General features: G+C 46.3%; 1 protein-coding gene across 4 annotated transcripts in view; it reads left to right on the plus strand.

The window, feature by feature from the left end:
* Positions 1–6,686: 6,686 nt before the first annotated feature.
* The window catches only part of MEGF6 (multiple EGF like domains 6), a 218,049-nt gene continuing 208,423 nt past the window's right edge, over positions 6,687–16,312 (plus strand). For 2 of the 4 annotated variants that reach the window (XM_082229749.1, XM_082229748.1), the window contains exon 1: positions 11,494–12,257. In XM_082229749.1, the coding sequence (XP_082085875.1) occupies positions 12,166–12,257 (92 nt within the window). In that variant the 5' untranslated portion in view covers positions 11,494–12,165. Of the gene's footprint in view, positions 6,719–11,492; positions 12,258–16,312 lie in introns of those variants that run through there. The other 2 variants (XM_082229747.1, XM_082229746.1) reach the window with 2 other exon arrangements.

The raw sequence follows: 16,312 nt of genomic DNA on the forward strand, positions 1-16,312 counted from the left end.
TCTAAGGTCGGCGGTTCGAATCCCCGCAATGGAGTGAGCTCCCGTTGCTCGGTCCCTGCTCCTGCCAACCTAGCAGTTCAAAAGCACATCAAGGTGCAAGTAGATAAATAGGTACCGCTTCCGTGGGAAGGTAAACGGTGTTTTTGTGCGCTGCTCTGGTACTCTAGAAGCGGCTTAGTCATGACTCAGAAGCTGTCTATGGACAAACGCCGGCTCCCTTGGCCAGTAAAGCGAGATGAGCGCCGCAACCCCAGAGTCTGCCATGACTGGACTTAACGGTCAGGGGTCCCTTTACCTTTTCACCACCTTCCGAGGGAGTCCATTTCACTGTTGAGTAGCTCTTACCCTCAGAAAGCTATGTCTATTCCTATGGTTTAGTTGGAATCTCCTTTCTTGAAATTTTTATCCATTGGTTTGGATCGTGCCATCAGAAGCAGCACAAAACAAGCTTGCTCCACCTTCCATGTGACAGCCCTTGAGATATTTAAGATGGCTATCATATATCCTCTCAATCTCCTGTTTTTTTCAGGCTAAACATGCCCACCTTTTCCAACTGTTCCAGACCCTTGATCATCTTGGTTGCCCTCCTATGGACACGTTCCAGCTTGTCCATATCCTTAAACTTAAAAATCCTAAATATCTTTACAGAAGCTTATGGAAAACTTGACCCATCACTCAAAAAAGAACAGTGCTGCACCAACAAGCACAAAACAACCCCTCTTCAGTGCCACAAATCCAACTTAATGGTGTAACATTGGAAAGTATTGATCACTTTTTCTACCTAGGCAGTTATCTTCCCACAAGGACCAACATCAATGATGAAATCCAGCCTTGCCTGAGAGCTCTGCGAGTGCAGCTTTCTGCTGATTGAAATGCAGAGTGTTTGAGGAATGAGACATTCACAGGGAAACCAAAATGCTTCTTTACAAAGCTACTGTACTACCAACTTTACTGTACACTCGTGAAACATGGGCCACTTATAAATGCCATCTCCTAACTCCTCGAAAGATTCCATCAACGGTGTCTCCGAAAATTTTTATGCATCGCTTGGGAAGACAGGCAAACTAATTTTAGTGTACAGGAAGAAGCAAAGATCACCAGTGTTGAAGCAATGTTTCTTCAACATCAGCTTTGTTGGACTGGTCATGTTCGGATGCCTGATTATCGTCTTCCAAAGCAACTATTCTATTCCCACCTCAAGAATGGAAAGTGAAATACCAGTGGACAACAAAAGAGGTTTAAAGATGCTCTCAAGGCAAATCTAAAAAAATGTAGTATAAGCACTGATAACTGGGAAACACTGGCCTGCGAGCACTCCAATTGGAGAACAGCCTTTACCAAAGGTGTCATGGGCTTTGAAGACACTTGAACTCAGGACGCAAGGAAGAAACGTGCTAAGAGGAAGGCATGCTTGCCAAACCCTTACTGTGATCAACTCCCACCCAGAAACCTATGTCCCCACTGTGGAAGGACGTGTGGATCCAGAATTACCCTCCACAGTCACTTACAGACTCACTGTTAAGACCCTTTTCATGGAAGACAATCTTACTCGGCTATGGGTGATCGCAGCAGCAGCAGCAGAAGAAGAAGAAGAAGAAGAAGAAGAAGAAGAAGAATTAAACGGTGGTGCCCAGAACTGGACACAGGCCTCCAGGTGGGGTCTGACTTTGACGACTCGTAATGTTGTGACACAGGCAATATGTCGTTTTCTTAGGGTCTCACAATGTGTTCCTTATTTGGGAGTTCTTCAGGTGACAACTCTGCAGTTTAATATGTCCTGTTTCACCTGCCCAGATGTGATTACAGGTAAGTGCTGCCATCTAGTGACATAATTTCGAAAAATTCAGCCCCTGAGAGCTCTATCTAAGGAGAGCATGAACAGCAAACAGTCACTGGGTTTTAAGCCTATTGATAACATTCCTTCTGTTTTATTTGTGTTTTCATCATGGTTTTTTTTATTTAGTTATAAAAAATATGCTTTAGGCATCCTCTGGGGGATGGAGAAACAGGATAGCTATGTCTTAACTGAATGAAATTCTTCCAAATGTCTGCCCAGCTACCTGTTCCAAAAGGGCAATGCTGCCTGGTCTGTATTGCAACAGAAAGAAACAGGAGGAAGTTGACATAGCTTTAAAACAAAACAGCGACCCTTGAGGTTACTGATTAGGAAGTAAGTCCCTTTGAACTCAGCGAGAATTACTCCTGAGTAAACGTTTGAGGGCTGGCCTGCCAATTGCATTGTAATAGGGGGAGAAGATCACTGCATGTTGTGTTGGACCTCCCAACTTTGGGAAAAACAACTGCAGGAGAGTTTTAAATGTGCGCTGAAATGCAATAAGTATGCAGCTGTGCGAGAGGCAAATTCCAGAGGCGTACCCATTTAAGCCTCGCAGTAACTGAAAAAGGGTAACCAATTTATTGCAACATAACCATTTATTCACTCTAAACCAGGTCTGGAGAGTGTCAGGTCAGGAATGGGTGGCCAAAGGCAGCCCTCCACAGCTCCCTGTCGTGGTACTCTCCCAATCCATGCCCCCTTCTGGCTCTGCATCACACCCTACTGCTTCATGGGGGCAAGACCTACCAGAGATGCGCTGCGGTGCTCATTAGGCCTGGCACTGCTGTTCAGATCCTGTATTTCCTAATGAAGAGTTAAATCCACTTGCTTTGTGTGATTGACCGCTGGCTCGCTCCTGTCAATAAACAACTTGAGTGAGAGCAAACAAAACAGGTGTGACTTCCCCAACTCTGGAGAGCAGATGGCAAAGAAGGTCGGATCCTGTGCCTCTCATAGGACGTTGCCTAGACTGTTGCAATTTTGTGGTGGGATTCAGTCACCAGCAAATTCAGGCGGCACAGTTATTATTTACAGTGGTACCTCGGGTTACAAATGCTTCAGGTTATAGATGTTTCGGGTTACAAACTCCGCTAACCAGGAAGTGATTGCTCCAGGTTAAGAACTTTGCCCCAGGATAAGAAGAGAAATTGTGCGCCAGCGGCGCAGCGGCAGCAGAAGGCCACATTAGCGAAAGCATGCCTCAGGTTAAGAACCGTTTCAGGTTAAAAACACACCTCTGGAATGAATTAAGTTCTTAACCTGAGGTACCACTGAATTTGTTTGCCGCCCTTCATCCATAGATCTCAGGGCTGTTCACAACATAAAACTGGCTTGTCACTCTTGTGTAAGAAACTTGCCCCCCCCCAACTTTGTGTGATAGGCAACTGCTCTGGGAAGTTTGGAATAACAGTAGATTGGTGCAATGTCGCAAAGCTTCCCTGCAGACAAATTGGAATGAATGTTTGATAAAGGGTTGATGTTGCTTAATCAACTTCTGCAAACTTTGTGCAAGTCAACCACTCCACAAGGATGAATATAAACAGGCTGTCTGGAGGTGACCATAGCAATATATGTGATGGCATGTTTGGTAGGCAGAGAAACACAAGGGGGACCTGCAGCAAAATGTGCCCCCTCTTCAACTGTGCTCTACCTTCTTGAATGTTCAGTGATCATCGATGAAAGCAAAAAGTTCATTTGCTATCAAACTCTTTAAAAATTTCAATGGCCTTTGACCTCCTTCATCTCTGGCCACCGTAATCCCAAGCAAGCACCTTCCATTTTACGTGCAGGAGAAAGCAAATGGATTTCTTTTTAAATCAGTGGAAGGTTTGTGTATGCAGCTCTTTGAAATAAGTGGTGGACAACAGTTCGTGAGGTTAGATTAGGGACTCGCTGTGAGGGAGTGGGGATTCACAACAAAGCACAGTCGCATTATATGTTATACATACCTTTCAACTGTATAGAAGCCTCAAATACCAATATTTATTTTGTAAAGGTTCTCTTCCAGATTTACACCAATCATATACTGGGCCACATACCTCCAAATTCGGGCCCCTTCTCCCTTCGAAATGTCATTTCCCAGTACTAATTTCCCATTTTTCCACAACAAAGGTTCTTAAAAACCCCTGTTTCTTGCATTGTATCCTTCTGAATACACCCCAAAGGGGCTCCTTGAGAATTTCTTCTGAAAATCTCTTCCTCCCGCTGAACACCCATGCCCTACACCCACCACTAAGCAGACGTGAGTCATACCCATTCCTTTGTGGGATATCGACTTCCCCCGTAGGGAATTTGTCTTACGTGAAGCACCTTTTCCTAGTTGCTCCTCTATACCAGGCACACAAGGGGGAGCCAATCGCTAAACAGTTTTAACAGGAAATGCCTTTATCCCAGAACGGGTTTGCAAGTTATTTCTCTCTCCCTGTTGTTAACTTTATTTTGCGTCTGCATTGGTTCTTCTTCCACTGCAAAAAATATTTGTAATTCATTTAAGTCCTGTCACAAAGACGCAACTGCATTTCTTTCAGCCCCGCGAGGGACCATAGCTGGAAGCATCTGGAATGAACATCATCGACATGGATGCACAAATCCAGCCGTTGCAGGGGCTTATTTTCAAAGCATTGTAAACGGACTTTCCTGATGCCGTGTTCTGTTTCCGATGATTTCGGCTTCGGTGCTCCTCACAGCTGGCCTGGATCTCTGTCAGCTAGAACGGCTTGGCAATCAGTCCCCAAGAGGATGCTACTGATCCTGTGAGCGCATACAGGTTCCCCATGATTCCCCTGAGCCATCAGAAGGTGTGGTTCTTCTCCAGGTGGCCTGTGTGTGGAGCATTCATCCTGAAGGTTGGCACAAAGCTAATGCAGAGATTAGAGAACGCCTCTTCTTTATTGAGTGACCGATATGTCGTTATACATATTCCCATTAATAATCTGCTCATTCCACACTTTGTAGTGTACTTACCATCACTTTCCTAACTATAAAGGTAAAGGGACCCCTGACCATTAGGTCCAGTCGTGGCCGACTCTGGGGTTGTGGTGCTCATCTTGCTTTATCGGCCGAGGGAGCCGGCGTACAGCTTCCGGGTCTTGTGGCCAGCATGATTAAGCTGCTTCTGGCGAACCAGAGCAGTGCACAGAAACGCCGTTTACCTTCCCGCCGGAGTGGTACCTATTTATCTATTTGCACTTTGATGTGCTTTTGAACTATACAAAGCCTTAAAAAAAGTGGGTTTGTTGTGCCAGACCATTTTAATCCACTTCGATTGCAGAAACCTAAATTTCCTGTATGCGACTAAACGAATCCCTCCAACAAAATGCTGACAGCCTGGAGGCGACCTTGAATGGAATGACTGACCATTGCAATGTGGAAAAAGATTAATTCCTTGATTCTCATGAGTTGGCCTTGGCTTTAATTGGCCACCGGCCTCTTCTGCCTTGACTGATAAGATGGAAGGAGGAGATTCACTCGATCTTCCCTAGCAGTGACAGCCTGAAAATGACCGATTTAACGATCCGTCCAATTCATTTAAGGCATTCATTGCTGTTCAGAAATAGCTCAGCCCCAGACTCCTTCAGGTTTGCTCACTTAACAGCATGTTCCCCTGTGGGCTTGGACCGAGAAACGAAAATCCCTGTGTATTCCACTTCCTGAACTAGGCACTCTTTACTTGCAACACGATTCCAAAGTCAATAAAGATGAAGTGCTTGTGGCTTTGCCTGCGATTTTTTCTCCTTAGCCAAAACCTTAATGTCTGTTGCAGGTGGAGGGAGTGTTTTCTGCTTTCTGAGTCAGATTTAAAACGACAACCAAATAGTTCTGTAGAACGGTTTGGCTTTACAAAGCATGTTTACAGGGGTGGGGGAGTGTTAGCAAAAGCCAGGCTGTTTAGAGGAAATGGGCACTCCTGCGTTTAAATTTGTTGTATGTCAGGGAGCCTCGCATTTAGGGGAATTTCGCATTCAGAAGAAGACATCTGAAGGCAGCCCTCTTTAGGGAAGCTTTTAATGTTTAACAGACCATTGTATTTTAATACTTTGTAAAGTGGCTGGGGAAACCCAGCCAGATGGGCAGGATATAAATAATAAATTGTTGTTGTTGTTGTTGTTATCCAGGAGTCAAATGTGGCCAGTATAGATCTTTTCACATAAGCACTAATTAATTAATTTCAAAGGGTTTACTCCTAATATGGCAGATGTCAGTGACAATATCTATTATATTTCTACCCTGTTCTTCCTCCAAAGGATTTAAAGGTAAAGGGTAAAGGGACCCCTGACTGTTAGGTCCGGTCACAGATGACTCTGGGGTTGGGGCACTCATATTGCTTTATTGGCTGAGGGAGCTGGCATACAGCTTCTGGGTCATGTGACCAGCATGGCTAAGCTGCTTCTGGCAAACCAGAGCAGTGCACGGAAACACCATTTACCTTCCCACTGGAGTGGTACCTATTTATCTACTTGCACTTTGTGCTTTTGAACTGCTAGGTTGGCAGGAGCAGGGACCGAGCAACGGAAGCTCACCCTGTTGCAGGGATTTGAACCGCCGACCTTCTGATCGGCAAACCCTAGGCTCTGTGGTTTAGACCACAGCAGCTTAATTGTGGTTTGCAATGAAACAAACAATACTTCGGATTGGTAATTTGATGGTTTTTTTTTAAAAAAAAATTAAATATAAAAACAAATCTAATACATAACGGTAATTTCTAAGTCACAATAGATAGTAATGGTTCATGTCTCATTTTCAAACATTCTTGATGGCCTCCCTTTTTTCTTTAAGATATGCATAAAAGAAGATATCCACATATTTCAATTATCTGACTCTGGAAGCAGGCAAAATTGTGCCAGATCTTCCAGATAGGCAGCCAATGGGGTTCGGTTCTTGGTAAGTGTACATGGATTTCAGATTCACTGTTTTTTTTAAAAAATGCGGATTTTTGTTTTGTTTTCTGTATTAGGACGTTAGAGGGTTTCTTGGGGTGTGTGTCTGAACATCATGTGCTGTGTATGTTTAACTATTTGTGCATGATTGTATATCTTCTCTGGTCAAACCCCCAGGGATGAATGCTGGTCTCCTTTCCCATAATAAAACTGTATTACTTGGGGGGGGGGGCGGAGACCCTATTAAATCCTTACTCAAACTCCATTAGACAATGGATTGAGAAAGAGGCAGGAGCATGACACTGGCGAACCCATAACTGATAAAGACTGGTGAGAAATCTGGGCTGGATTTATGCCAGGTCAGTTTCTGCCAGAGTTAGGGAAAACACTTTTAAACTCAATCACCATTGGTAACTTGAAGTCTGCGGACAATAAACGCCGGAGAGCGTGCTGGGCCCCTGGTTCTTGTTATTCCGTGTCGTGGTCCTGCCCAAAGTCACCTTATTCTGGTGGAAAACATTTTTGGAAATGAAACATATAACTAACCCAAAGCTTCCACTGCCCAGTCCTAGACACACTTTCCTTTCTCTCTTTGATTCTGAAACATTGTTACAGCGGCAATATTTAATTGCACGCCTTATCGAAGCAGCTAGGCTACACCTGAGCTTTGCAGAACTTGTCAAAAGAATGAACTATTCAGATGGGGACTTTGGCACTGATGGAACAACTGACTCATAAACTTTGAGCCCCAATCAATGAACATGCTCCTCATAAGTTTTACACCATCTGGTGAAGTTTTATTTTGTATGCAGTAGCAAAGGAACAGAGCTTTCACCCGCCTAGCAGACATGGACATAATGTGGAACAGCACTTTGGGATAATTTGTATTGAACCAACCAGGTTGACCAGGAAGGTTGGAGGTGGGTCTGTTTGATTTTTCTCTCTCCTTTTCTGTATTTACAAAATTATTATTATTATTATTTTAAAAAAGAAAGCCCACAGATGCAACTTTAGAAGCACTTTTGCATCTTTGTCCTTTGGCAGGGCTTACTTCAGAGGAGAGGTGGTGTAGAACTTCAATTCAGTTCACACTGAAAGGTGACCCTACCTATTATGTACTTTCCCAAACAATACACAAACTGAAATGTAGCGCTTCATCAAAATTCACGCTTCTCTGAATTTTGAAGGGAGGTTCTACAGCAGAGTAATGTGTAAAAAGGGGGGCATATATTAAGGCAATGTGTACATAAAAATGAAAATAACCTACAAATACATTAGGTCATGGGATATTGCTTTGCAATAATGTGCATGTAAGGCAAAACTAGTAAAGGTAAAGGGACCCCTGACCATTAGGTCCAGTCGTGACCGACTCTGGGGTTGCGGTGCTCATCTCGCTTTATTGGCCGAGGGAGCCGGTGTACAGCTTCTGGGTCATGTGGCCAGCATGACTAAGCCACTTCTGGCGAACCATAGCAGCGCACGGAAACACCGTTTACCTTCCTGCCAGAGTGGTACCTATTTATCTACTTGCACTTTGACGTGCTTTCGAACTGCTAGGTTGGCAGGAGCAGGGACCGAGCAACGGGAGCTCACCCCGTCATGGGGATTCGAACTGCTGACCTTCTGATCAGCAAGTCCTAGGCTCTGTGGTTTAACCCACAGCGCCACCCGCGTCCCAAGGCAAAACTGCACGCAAACATTTTTATATTCAGAGAAATTCAAGCTAAAATGGTTGCTTTTTAAAAAAATGCAAACTGTTGTGGAAATGTGGAGAACTGACCTTAAGACTGGAAAATTTAGAATAAGAGGAAAAAGAGAATTGACAGATATGCCCACCTCTACTTGGGAGCAAGTCCCACTTGAAAATAAAGGGATCTTGCAAGTCCATCACAGCCATCTCAGATGCAGAAGAAAATGACCCCCCCCAAAAAAAAATTGTGTTCCCTGGGACAACCAGACTTCCAGCTGCAGCTAACTCAACACTGATAGCAGGACCGGATCCTCCATCACAGCTGAAGGCAGAAGGGCAGGCTGCATTGCCACACCCAGCTCTGCCTTCCAGCACTTTGCTGCTACTCTCAACCTCTGTTGCTCCATGGCAGGCATCCCCAACATGTGGCCCTCCAGATGTTTTGGCCTACAATTCCCATGATCTCTAGCTAACAGGACCTGTGGTCAGGGATGATGGGAATTGTAGTCCAAAACATCTTGAGAGCCGAAGGTTGGGGATGCCTGCTCCATGGGCTTCTGGACAGTAAGAGCTGTTCTGGCAGGAGAATGATCTGCCCCAGGAGCTGGTGGCTGCGGGAGGTATTTAAGCAGACAGTAGGTGGTCACCTGCCAAGGATGCTCAAGCTGCAAGATCCTGGACTGCTTCCCGGCTGGTTGGCCTAGACAGCATCCAGGATCCCGTTCAGCTCTTAAAATCCCATGGCAGGGAACCTGCTGCCCTCCAGATGTTGTGGGACTCCAGCTCCCATCATCCTCAGCCAGCATGGTCAGGGACAATGGGGGCTGACAACATCTGAAAGGCCATAGGGTCCCACATCCCTGAGTAGTTCGCATTTGATAATGGTGGGGGAACCTCAGGCCAGGGATCAAATGCTGCTCTCCCTAAGCCACGCCCCTCTCCCCAGGCCACACCCTTCACCTGTCCTGCTCTGCACCTTCCTTGATTGCCTTTGCATGGTTGGAATGTGCCCTCGATTGCCTCCTGCTAGCTCAGGTGGAGGGAGGGAGAGCTGCCGGTGTGCACATCGAAACCTCTGGTTTATGCCTAGCAGGGTTGCGCCCTGTTGCACAGTGGCAAGACTCTTGCAGTGCAGGAATCACAGCTAAGAGGCACACCATGGCTCCGCCCACTCTTGTTTCTGGCCCCACCCACCGCTGGAACCTTGGTAGGCTGTCAATGAAAGAAGGAGGCCTTCTGCTGGAAAAAACAGGTCTTCCATCTCTGCAGCAGGAATTCCTGAATTAATGATTCTGCTGGAAAAAACAGGTCTTCCATCTCTGCAGTAGGTCACTTAGTTTGTGGTGGCCAAAGGTGCCAATGAAATGAATTGAGAAAACCCCGAAGAGGAGGAAAGTGAAGATCCAGCTGCAGCTGATCTGGGAGGCCTGAACCAGCCACACCTGAAAGTTATCATTATTTTTTTTAAATTTTTTTTTGCCCAGGGAGCCTTTCCTTCCCAAGCAAAGAGCCATCTGGGCTCTGATCCAGATCAGGACTGCAGTGTGTGTGTATGTGTGTGTGGCATGGAGAATAAGGATTAAAGCCCCCTTACCTCCCCCTGCCAGGGTCCCAGTCAGGAAAGGGGTGGGTGGGGCACACACCTGCTGTTTACTTTTATTAAAAAAAAAATCACAAAATTGCTAATTGCATGAATGGCATCAGGTTCCAGCCTGGCCCTTGATGAACACAGCTGTGTGAACTTTGTAAGATGAGCTTTAAGAGGAGAAATGAGCACAGGCATAGATGTCCTTTCCCTGCTCTCAACACCTTCCTTCTACAACTAGGGAAAGGATGTGGCTCCACACAAGAGCATCTGCTTGGCATGCAGAAGGTCCCTGGCATCTTGAGGTAGGACAGAGAGACACCTGTGTCTGAAACCCTGGGGAGCTGCTGCCAGTCAGTGTAGGCAGTACTAAGCTAGATGATCAATAGTCTGACTTAGGACAAGGCAGCCTCTTACATTCTCTTTGTGTGGGTTATGGGCTCTCTCAGGTGTACATATCCAAATTCCACCTTGAACCTTTTCCCCGGTTAAGGAGGCAATCCTAGTTACACTTACCTGGAATTAGATCCCACTGAACTCAATGGATTTATGAGCAGACCCACAACTAAATTGACTCACTCCTTGAGCAGGCTTTGATAAGCTTGCACTGGCAGGGGTACAATCCTAAATTGGCCCATTTGCTTACAGAGCCTGTCTACTCAAAAGCAAGTCTCCCAAATTCATCCCAAGTTAAGTTTGCAGTCTATAACAGTTCAATCCTAGCCATGCCCTACTCAGAAGTAAGTCCTACAGAAGCCAGTGCAGGTTGCTTTTGGGTAAGCAGGGTTAGAATTTGTTGCTTAGCGCCTGAATATATAACCCACCATTTTCCTCCCTGGAACTCAAGATGGCGTATGTGGTTCTCCCGCACAACAATCCTGCCAGATAGGTTAGGCTGAGAGTGAGTGACTGGCCTAAAGCCACCCAGGGAGCTTCACAGCCCAGTGAGGATTCAAACCCTGGTCTCCCAGGTCCTAGTCCAGCTCTCTAACCACTACACCAGCCATAAAACTGCTAGCACATTTGCAAAGCTGAGCAGGATCTGGTGTAGTTTCAAATTGTATGGTGGGCACCATATTGAGATTCATGTGGTTGAGATTCCAGCATTGCAGGCAGTTGGACTATTTGACCCACGGGGTCCCTTCCATCTCTGCAATTCTGACTGAGGAACAAGATCTTGCCAGCTTCATTCAGAGTAAACGTGCAATCAGATCAGGCTACAAAGTTGGTGGAGAGGGGGAGGCTTTTGTCTAAATCCAGCTTTTCTTTGGGTATTCTAAGAGGGGGAGAGAAAGAGGCACGGATGCAAGCTCCCACCTTGGTACGCAGATCCTTGCAACACGAGCAAAAAGAAAACGCATATATTAATCGCCCTAGCCAAATCCTCTTCCTCTTTCCAGCTGGCTCCCCTCCTCCTCCGAACCTGAAAAAGTGGGGTGGGATGGCTTTCTGCTTAACTTGAGTCTCCAAAATTCAGCGGCTTGTTTAAAGGGGAGGGAGGGGAGAGAACAGCTTCTCCTGCAACGGGATAGCTCGCATTTTGCAAAGAAAGAAAGAAAGAGACACAGAGAGAATTAATGGGAGTTTCTCCCCATTGTGCGTGAAGGCGCCCTGGAATGCGCATTGTATCCTGTTTGGAAGGAGCAAAGGTGCGCGCGCGCTTTTCCCCTTCTCCCTCTCTTTCACCGTGCCTGGATTTTGCTACAAAAACACTACACCTTAAGAAGCGTGGATCGAGCTCGCGAATGCATCTCCCTTTGTCTGGACGGATCCTGCCATCCATGGGCTTCTCCCGAATGCCACCGTTTCAGCAAAGCCCTTTAAGGCTGGTCTGCAGCACACCGGAGAGGGCAGCTGTTTTTTGCGCCTTCTGCCTTTAAGTCTCCCTGCTTTCCCGTGGATGTGTGAGGAGGGAGAGGAGAGCTCGGTTGCTCCCCAGAGGGAATGTCCCCGGGTGACAGATCTATCTATCTCCCGGCAAGGGGGACAGAGAGTTCCAAAAGTGCTCTTTTGTAAAGGAACAACAGCAGCAGGAGGAACAGCGACAAACAGACCCGGCTGGGTCAAATGGTAGCAATGAACTTCCTTCCTCCGAAAATCGGGGACCTGCCAGAACTGTGACTTTGCTGCAACTTGCTGGAGGCACCTCCATCCTGGGGGAGGTGTGGGGCCGAGGATGGCAGCGATGGCGATCCATGCCCTCGCCCGCTACATCTTTGTCCTCAAGCTGCTTTTCCCTGCCGACGGGAACAAGCTGCTGCCCAACATGTAGGTATTCAAACTTGTCTTTGGATTGGGGCCAAAGCCGGGCGGAAAACTTTTATATATGGGTGCTGTGTGAAAAAGGATAATGGTGGCTGAGAAACTGGACTGTGAAGTGGGAAGTCCTGGATTCAGATTCTGCTCTCTGCAGCTGTTCCTCTGTGTCCACCCCCTCTACCCATGGGCGTAGCCAGGATTTTTTGGGAGGGGGGCAGAACCAGCGTGATTGGTCAGTTAAGTATTTCTATTGTTTTAATTGATCTAGGGGGTGCAACTGCCCATGCCACCCCCCCACTCCAAATCTGCAGTATTGGAGGGGTGTTATAATACTGACCTACCTGGGAAAGTTGGTGTAAGAATTCCTGAGTTAATGATAGTTGTGGATTGCTATGATTACTCTAAGGTGCTATGGTGACTGCTAAGTATGAGAGTTGGCAAGGTTCTGTATTTCTTTTCTCCTGTTGGACTCCTGTACTTTTATCACTCGTGGGGCAAATATATTCCTGAAGGAGCACCTCCACCTCCATTGTTCTGCCCGGACACTGAGGTCCAGCGCAGAGGGCTTTCTGGCGGTTCCCACACTGCGAGAAGCCAAGTTACAGGGAACCAGGCAGAGGGCCTTCTTGGTAGTGGTGCCCGTCCTGTGGAACACCCTCCCACCAGATGTCAAAGAGATAAACAACTACCAGACTTTTAGAAGACATCTGAAGGCAGCCCTGTTTAGGGAATTTTTTGAATGTTTAACAGACTATTGTATTTTAGTATTTTATTGGAAGCTGCCCAGAGTCCCAGCCAGATGGGCGGGATATAAATAATAAGTTATTATTATTGTTATTCAGATGGTGTAGCTTTTTCTAGGCTGGAGAAAGGAAAATGCTTCACCTGTTTGATTTCTGCTTGGTGTACTGTTGTTTTTTTTTTAAAGGAGCAAGAGTCATTGTTGCTGCAGGCAATGGAAAGAGCAGATGGTTTTAATTTTTGGATGATCACCAAGGGTCATTATGAACTTTCCCCAATATTTTTGAGGAATGCTTATCTGTGCACAGCAGTTACTATCGTTGTTGCCATTTAACAGGTGGTGACACTGAGACTTGATGAGAGCAATGCTGTGATTCCCAACCAACTTACTCGGGAGTAAGCTCCCTTGGGCACTAGGGGAACATTTCCTCCCAAGTAAACCTGTATAGGGTTGTTCTGTTACCAGTTCACCCAATACTTGCCGGTAACAGAAGTGGGTGCTGTTCAGTGGCACATCTGCTCAAACTCACCTTTACCTCCCTCTCCCCACCCCCCACCCCACTCAGAGAATCAACAAAATGCTCTTACTTAGACATTTCAATTTATATTGTAGAACCACAATTCTATTGCCTTGGGATTTGATCGAACCTCGGCTTTCCAGATAATACAGATTTCAACACTTTCTACGCTCAGCCATATTCCTTTGCAAAGTTTAGTTTAAGTTGCTCTGGCTTAAAATGTGTTAAATGAGGTATTTATTTTTTTTTTAAAAAAATAATCCCCCCCCCCCGGAGGAAGGGGATTAGTTTACAGTGGTACCTCAGGTTAAGTACTTAATTCGTTCCGGAGGTCCGTTCTTAACCTGAAACTGTTCTTAACCTGAAACACCACTTTAGCTAATGGGGCCTCCTGCTGCTGCCACGCTGCTGGAGCACAATTTCTGTTCTCATCCTGAAGCAAAGTTCTTAACCCGGGGTAATATTTCTGGGTTAGCGGAGTCTGTAACCTGAAGCGTATGTAACCTGAATAGTATGTAACCCGAGGTACCACTGTAAATCGGAGGTAGTCTATGTGGGGTCCTCCAGATGTTGTTGGACTTCCCAATTCCCATTCGTCCCAGCCAGCTTGGTTAATGGGGAGGACTGATGAGATCTGAACAACATCTGGAGTACCACAGGTTAGCCAGCCTAACCTGGATAGTGCATAGTGCTCAGAGCTGCAACCAATTAAACACAGTATTGGGCGAGATGAATACAGAGACAGTGTGGAGTTAGTGGTTAGAGTTTCTGCCCAGAACCTGGGAGTCCAGGGTTCAAATCTCCCCACTCGGCCATGAAGCTCACTGGGTGACCTTGAACCAGTCACTGACTCACGGCCTAACCCACATCGCAGGGTTGCTGTAGATTAATTGGGGAGGGGAGAACTTCGTGTGCCACTTTGAGCTCGTTGGAGAAAGAGCTGGGATATGAAAGCACCACCATAAAATAATAAATGCATTTTGACAGTCTACTCCCAGCCTTTGCCAAGCTGGTGCATCTGGAAGACACCAGGAGAATGAGAGCTAATCTACTCCATTTGCAAAAAAAAAAAAAAAGACATCCCAGGTAGTTTTAATAATCTTTTCTTGCTCTCGTTGCAAGCCAGCAAAGGAATTTTAAGTGTAGGAAGCAGCCAGCATTTTTCCCTGTGCGCTGAACACTTTAGTGCCAAGCAGCAGTTCAGTAGGTGAAGCATTTTTCTTACGTTTTCCCCTGGCCCGCATGGGAAAAGCTCTACCAGTTGAGTATCTGTGCAGCTCTTAAAAGACTCAGAACACATGCGTGCACAAAGCAATTGCCGCTCTGTGCAATGGGACCTGTTCACTAGAGCAGAGGTGCAGGGCTTTGGGACTGGGGTCCAAATGTGGCCCTCCAGGGCTTTCTGTCTGGCCCCTGGAAATCTTCCCAGGCTGCACGCCTCTCACTTGCCCTGCTTTGCAGACTCCGAGTGTTTTTGCCTGGCTGGAATATGCCCTTGAACTCTGATAATAGTTCCTGATTGCTTGGATAGAGGACAGAGGCTGTTTGTGTGTGTGTGAACTACTGTACAAAGGCAAAATTCACATGGATTGCTCTGTTCACTTTTGCCCCTAGCTCTACCCACCACTGGCACATGGCCCTCAGAAGATGGTGCAGAAGGGAATGTGGCCCTTAAGCTGAAAAAGCATCCCTCACCCCACCTGAGAAAGTTCCACAGTCATGAGGCAGTCATGTTAGTCTCTTGTAGCAAAGTCAACCACTTAATGTTGTGGCCTCTTAAAGACAAATTTAGAAGCTTTTATGGGCTGCAGTAGAACTCTGACAGAAGTGAACTGTAGTCCACAAAAGCTTCCGCTGTAGTAAAGTTATTAGTCTTTAAACATGCCAGCAGACTCCTTGGACTGGTTTTCATTTTTGTGTGTGTCTTCTGCAACATGCTATCTATGCAGCAATAGTGGTGGATTTCTGTTGGACCATCCGCACATCAATTCACTCGGTTGTTCTGGAAGGCTTCCCCGATGTTACTGCATTGTTGCTGTGTAGCGGGGCAATCTTGCAGCATGGGACGCAGGTTGTGCTGTGGTCTAAACCACTGAGCCTCTTGGGCTTGCTGATCACAAGGTCGGCAGTTCGAATCCACGTGACGGGATGAGCTCCCGTTGCTCAGTCCCAGCTCCTGTCAACCTAGAAGTTCAAAAGCATACCAGCCCGAGTAGATAAATAGGTACACCTGCAGCAGGAAGGTAAATTATGTTTCTGTGCACTCTGGCCATTTAGTCATGCTGTCCACATGACCCAGAAAAGCTGTCTGCAGACAAATGCTGGCTCCCTTGGCTTCAAAGTGGAGATGAGCGTGATACCCCATAGTCAAATTTGACAGGACTTAACCATCCAGGGGGGCTTTACCTTTTTTTACCTACAGTGTAACAAAAGAGCAACACTCTCTGCCCATCCCCCAAACAACCCTGAACATTTGTGCTATGAGAAGTTGCAGGATTTCATCAGGAAGCTACAGGGCATCTGCCCCAGAACTCTTGCAGGCTGAAACAGTATTGGAAGTGGGATTGTGTATAACTGCCCTGATACCATCGTGAGCTCAAATCATCACAAATGCAGAATAAAATGGATTTCTGGAAAGGCCTTCAGTTGTCCCACCCCCACCCCGAGGAAGTGTGTGTTTTAAGGCTGCCATCTTAAGAGCTCAACTAGGAGAAAGTTGTTCACGCTGCTCAGTTGAAAGGATTGCTCATTTTTTACGAGCACAGTATTTGCCTCCTGTCTTCCTCTCCTCGCAATTAAAGCTTA

The sequence above is a fragment of the Podarcis vaucheri genome, assembly GCF_965113315.1.
Source record: "Podarcis vaucheri genome assembly, chromosome: 7".
NCBI classification, from domain to species: Eukaryota; Metazoa; Chordata; class Lepidosauria; order Squamata; family Lacertidae; genus Podarcis; species Podarcis vaucheri.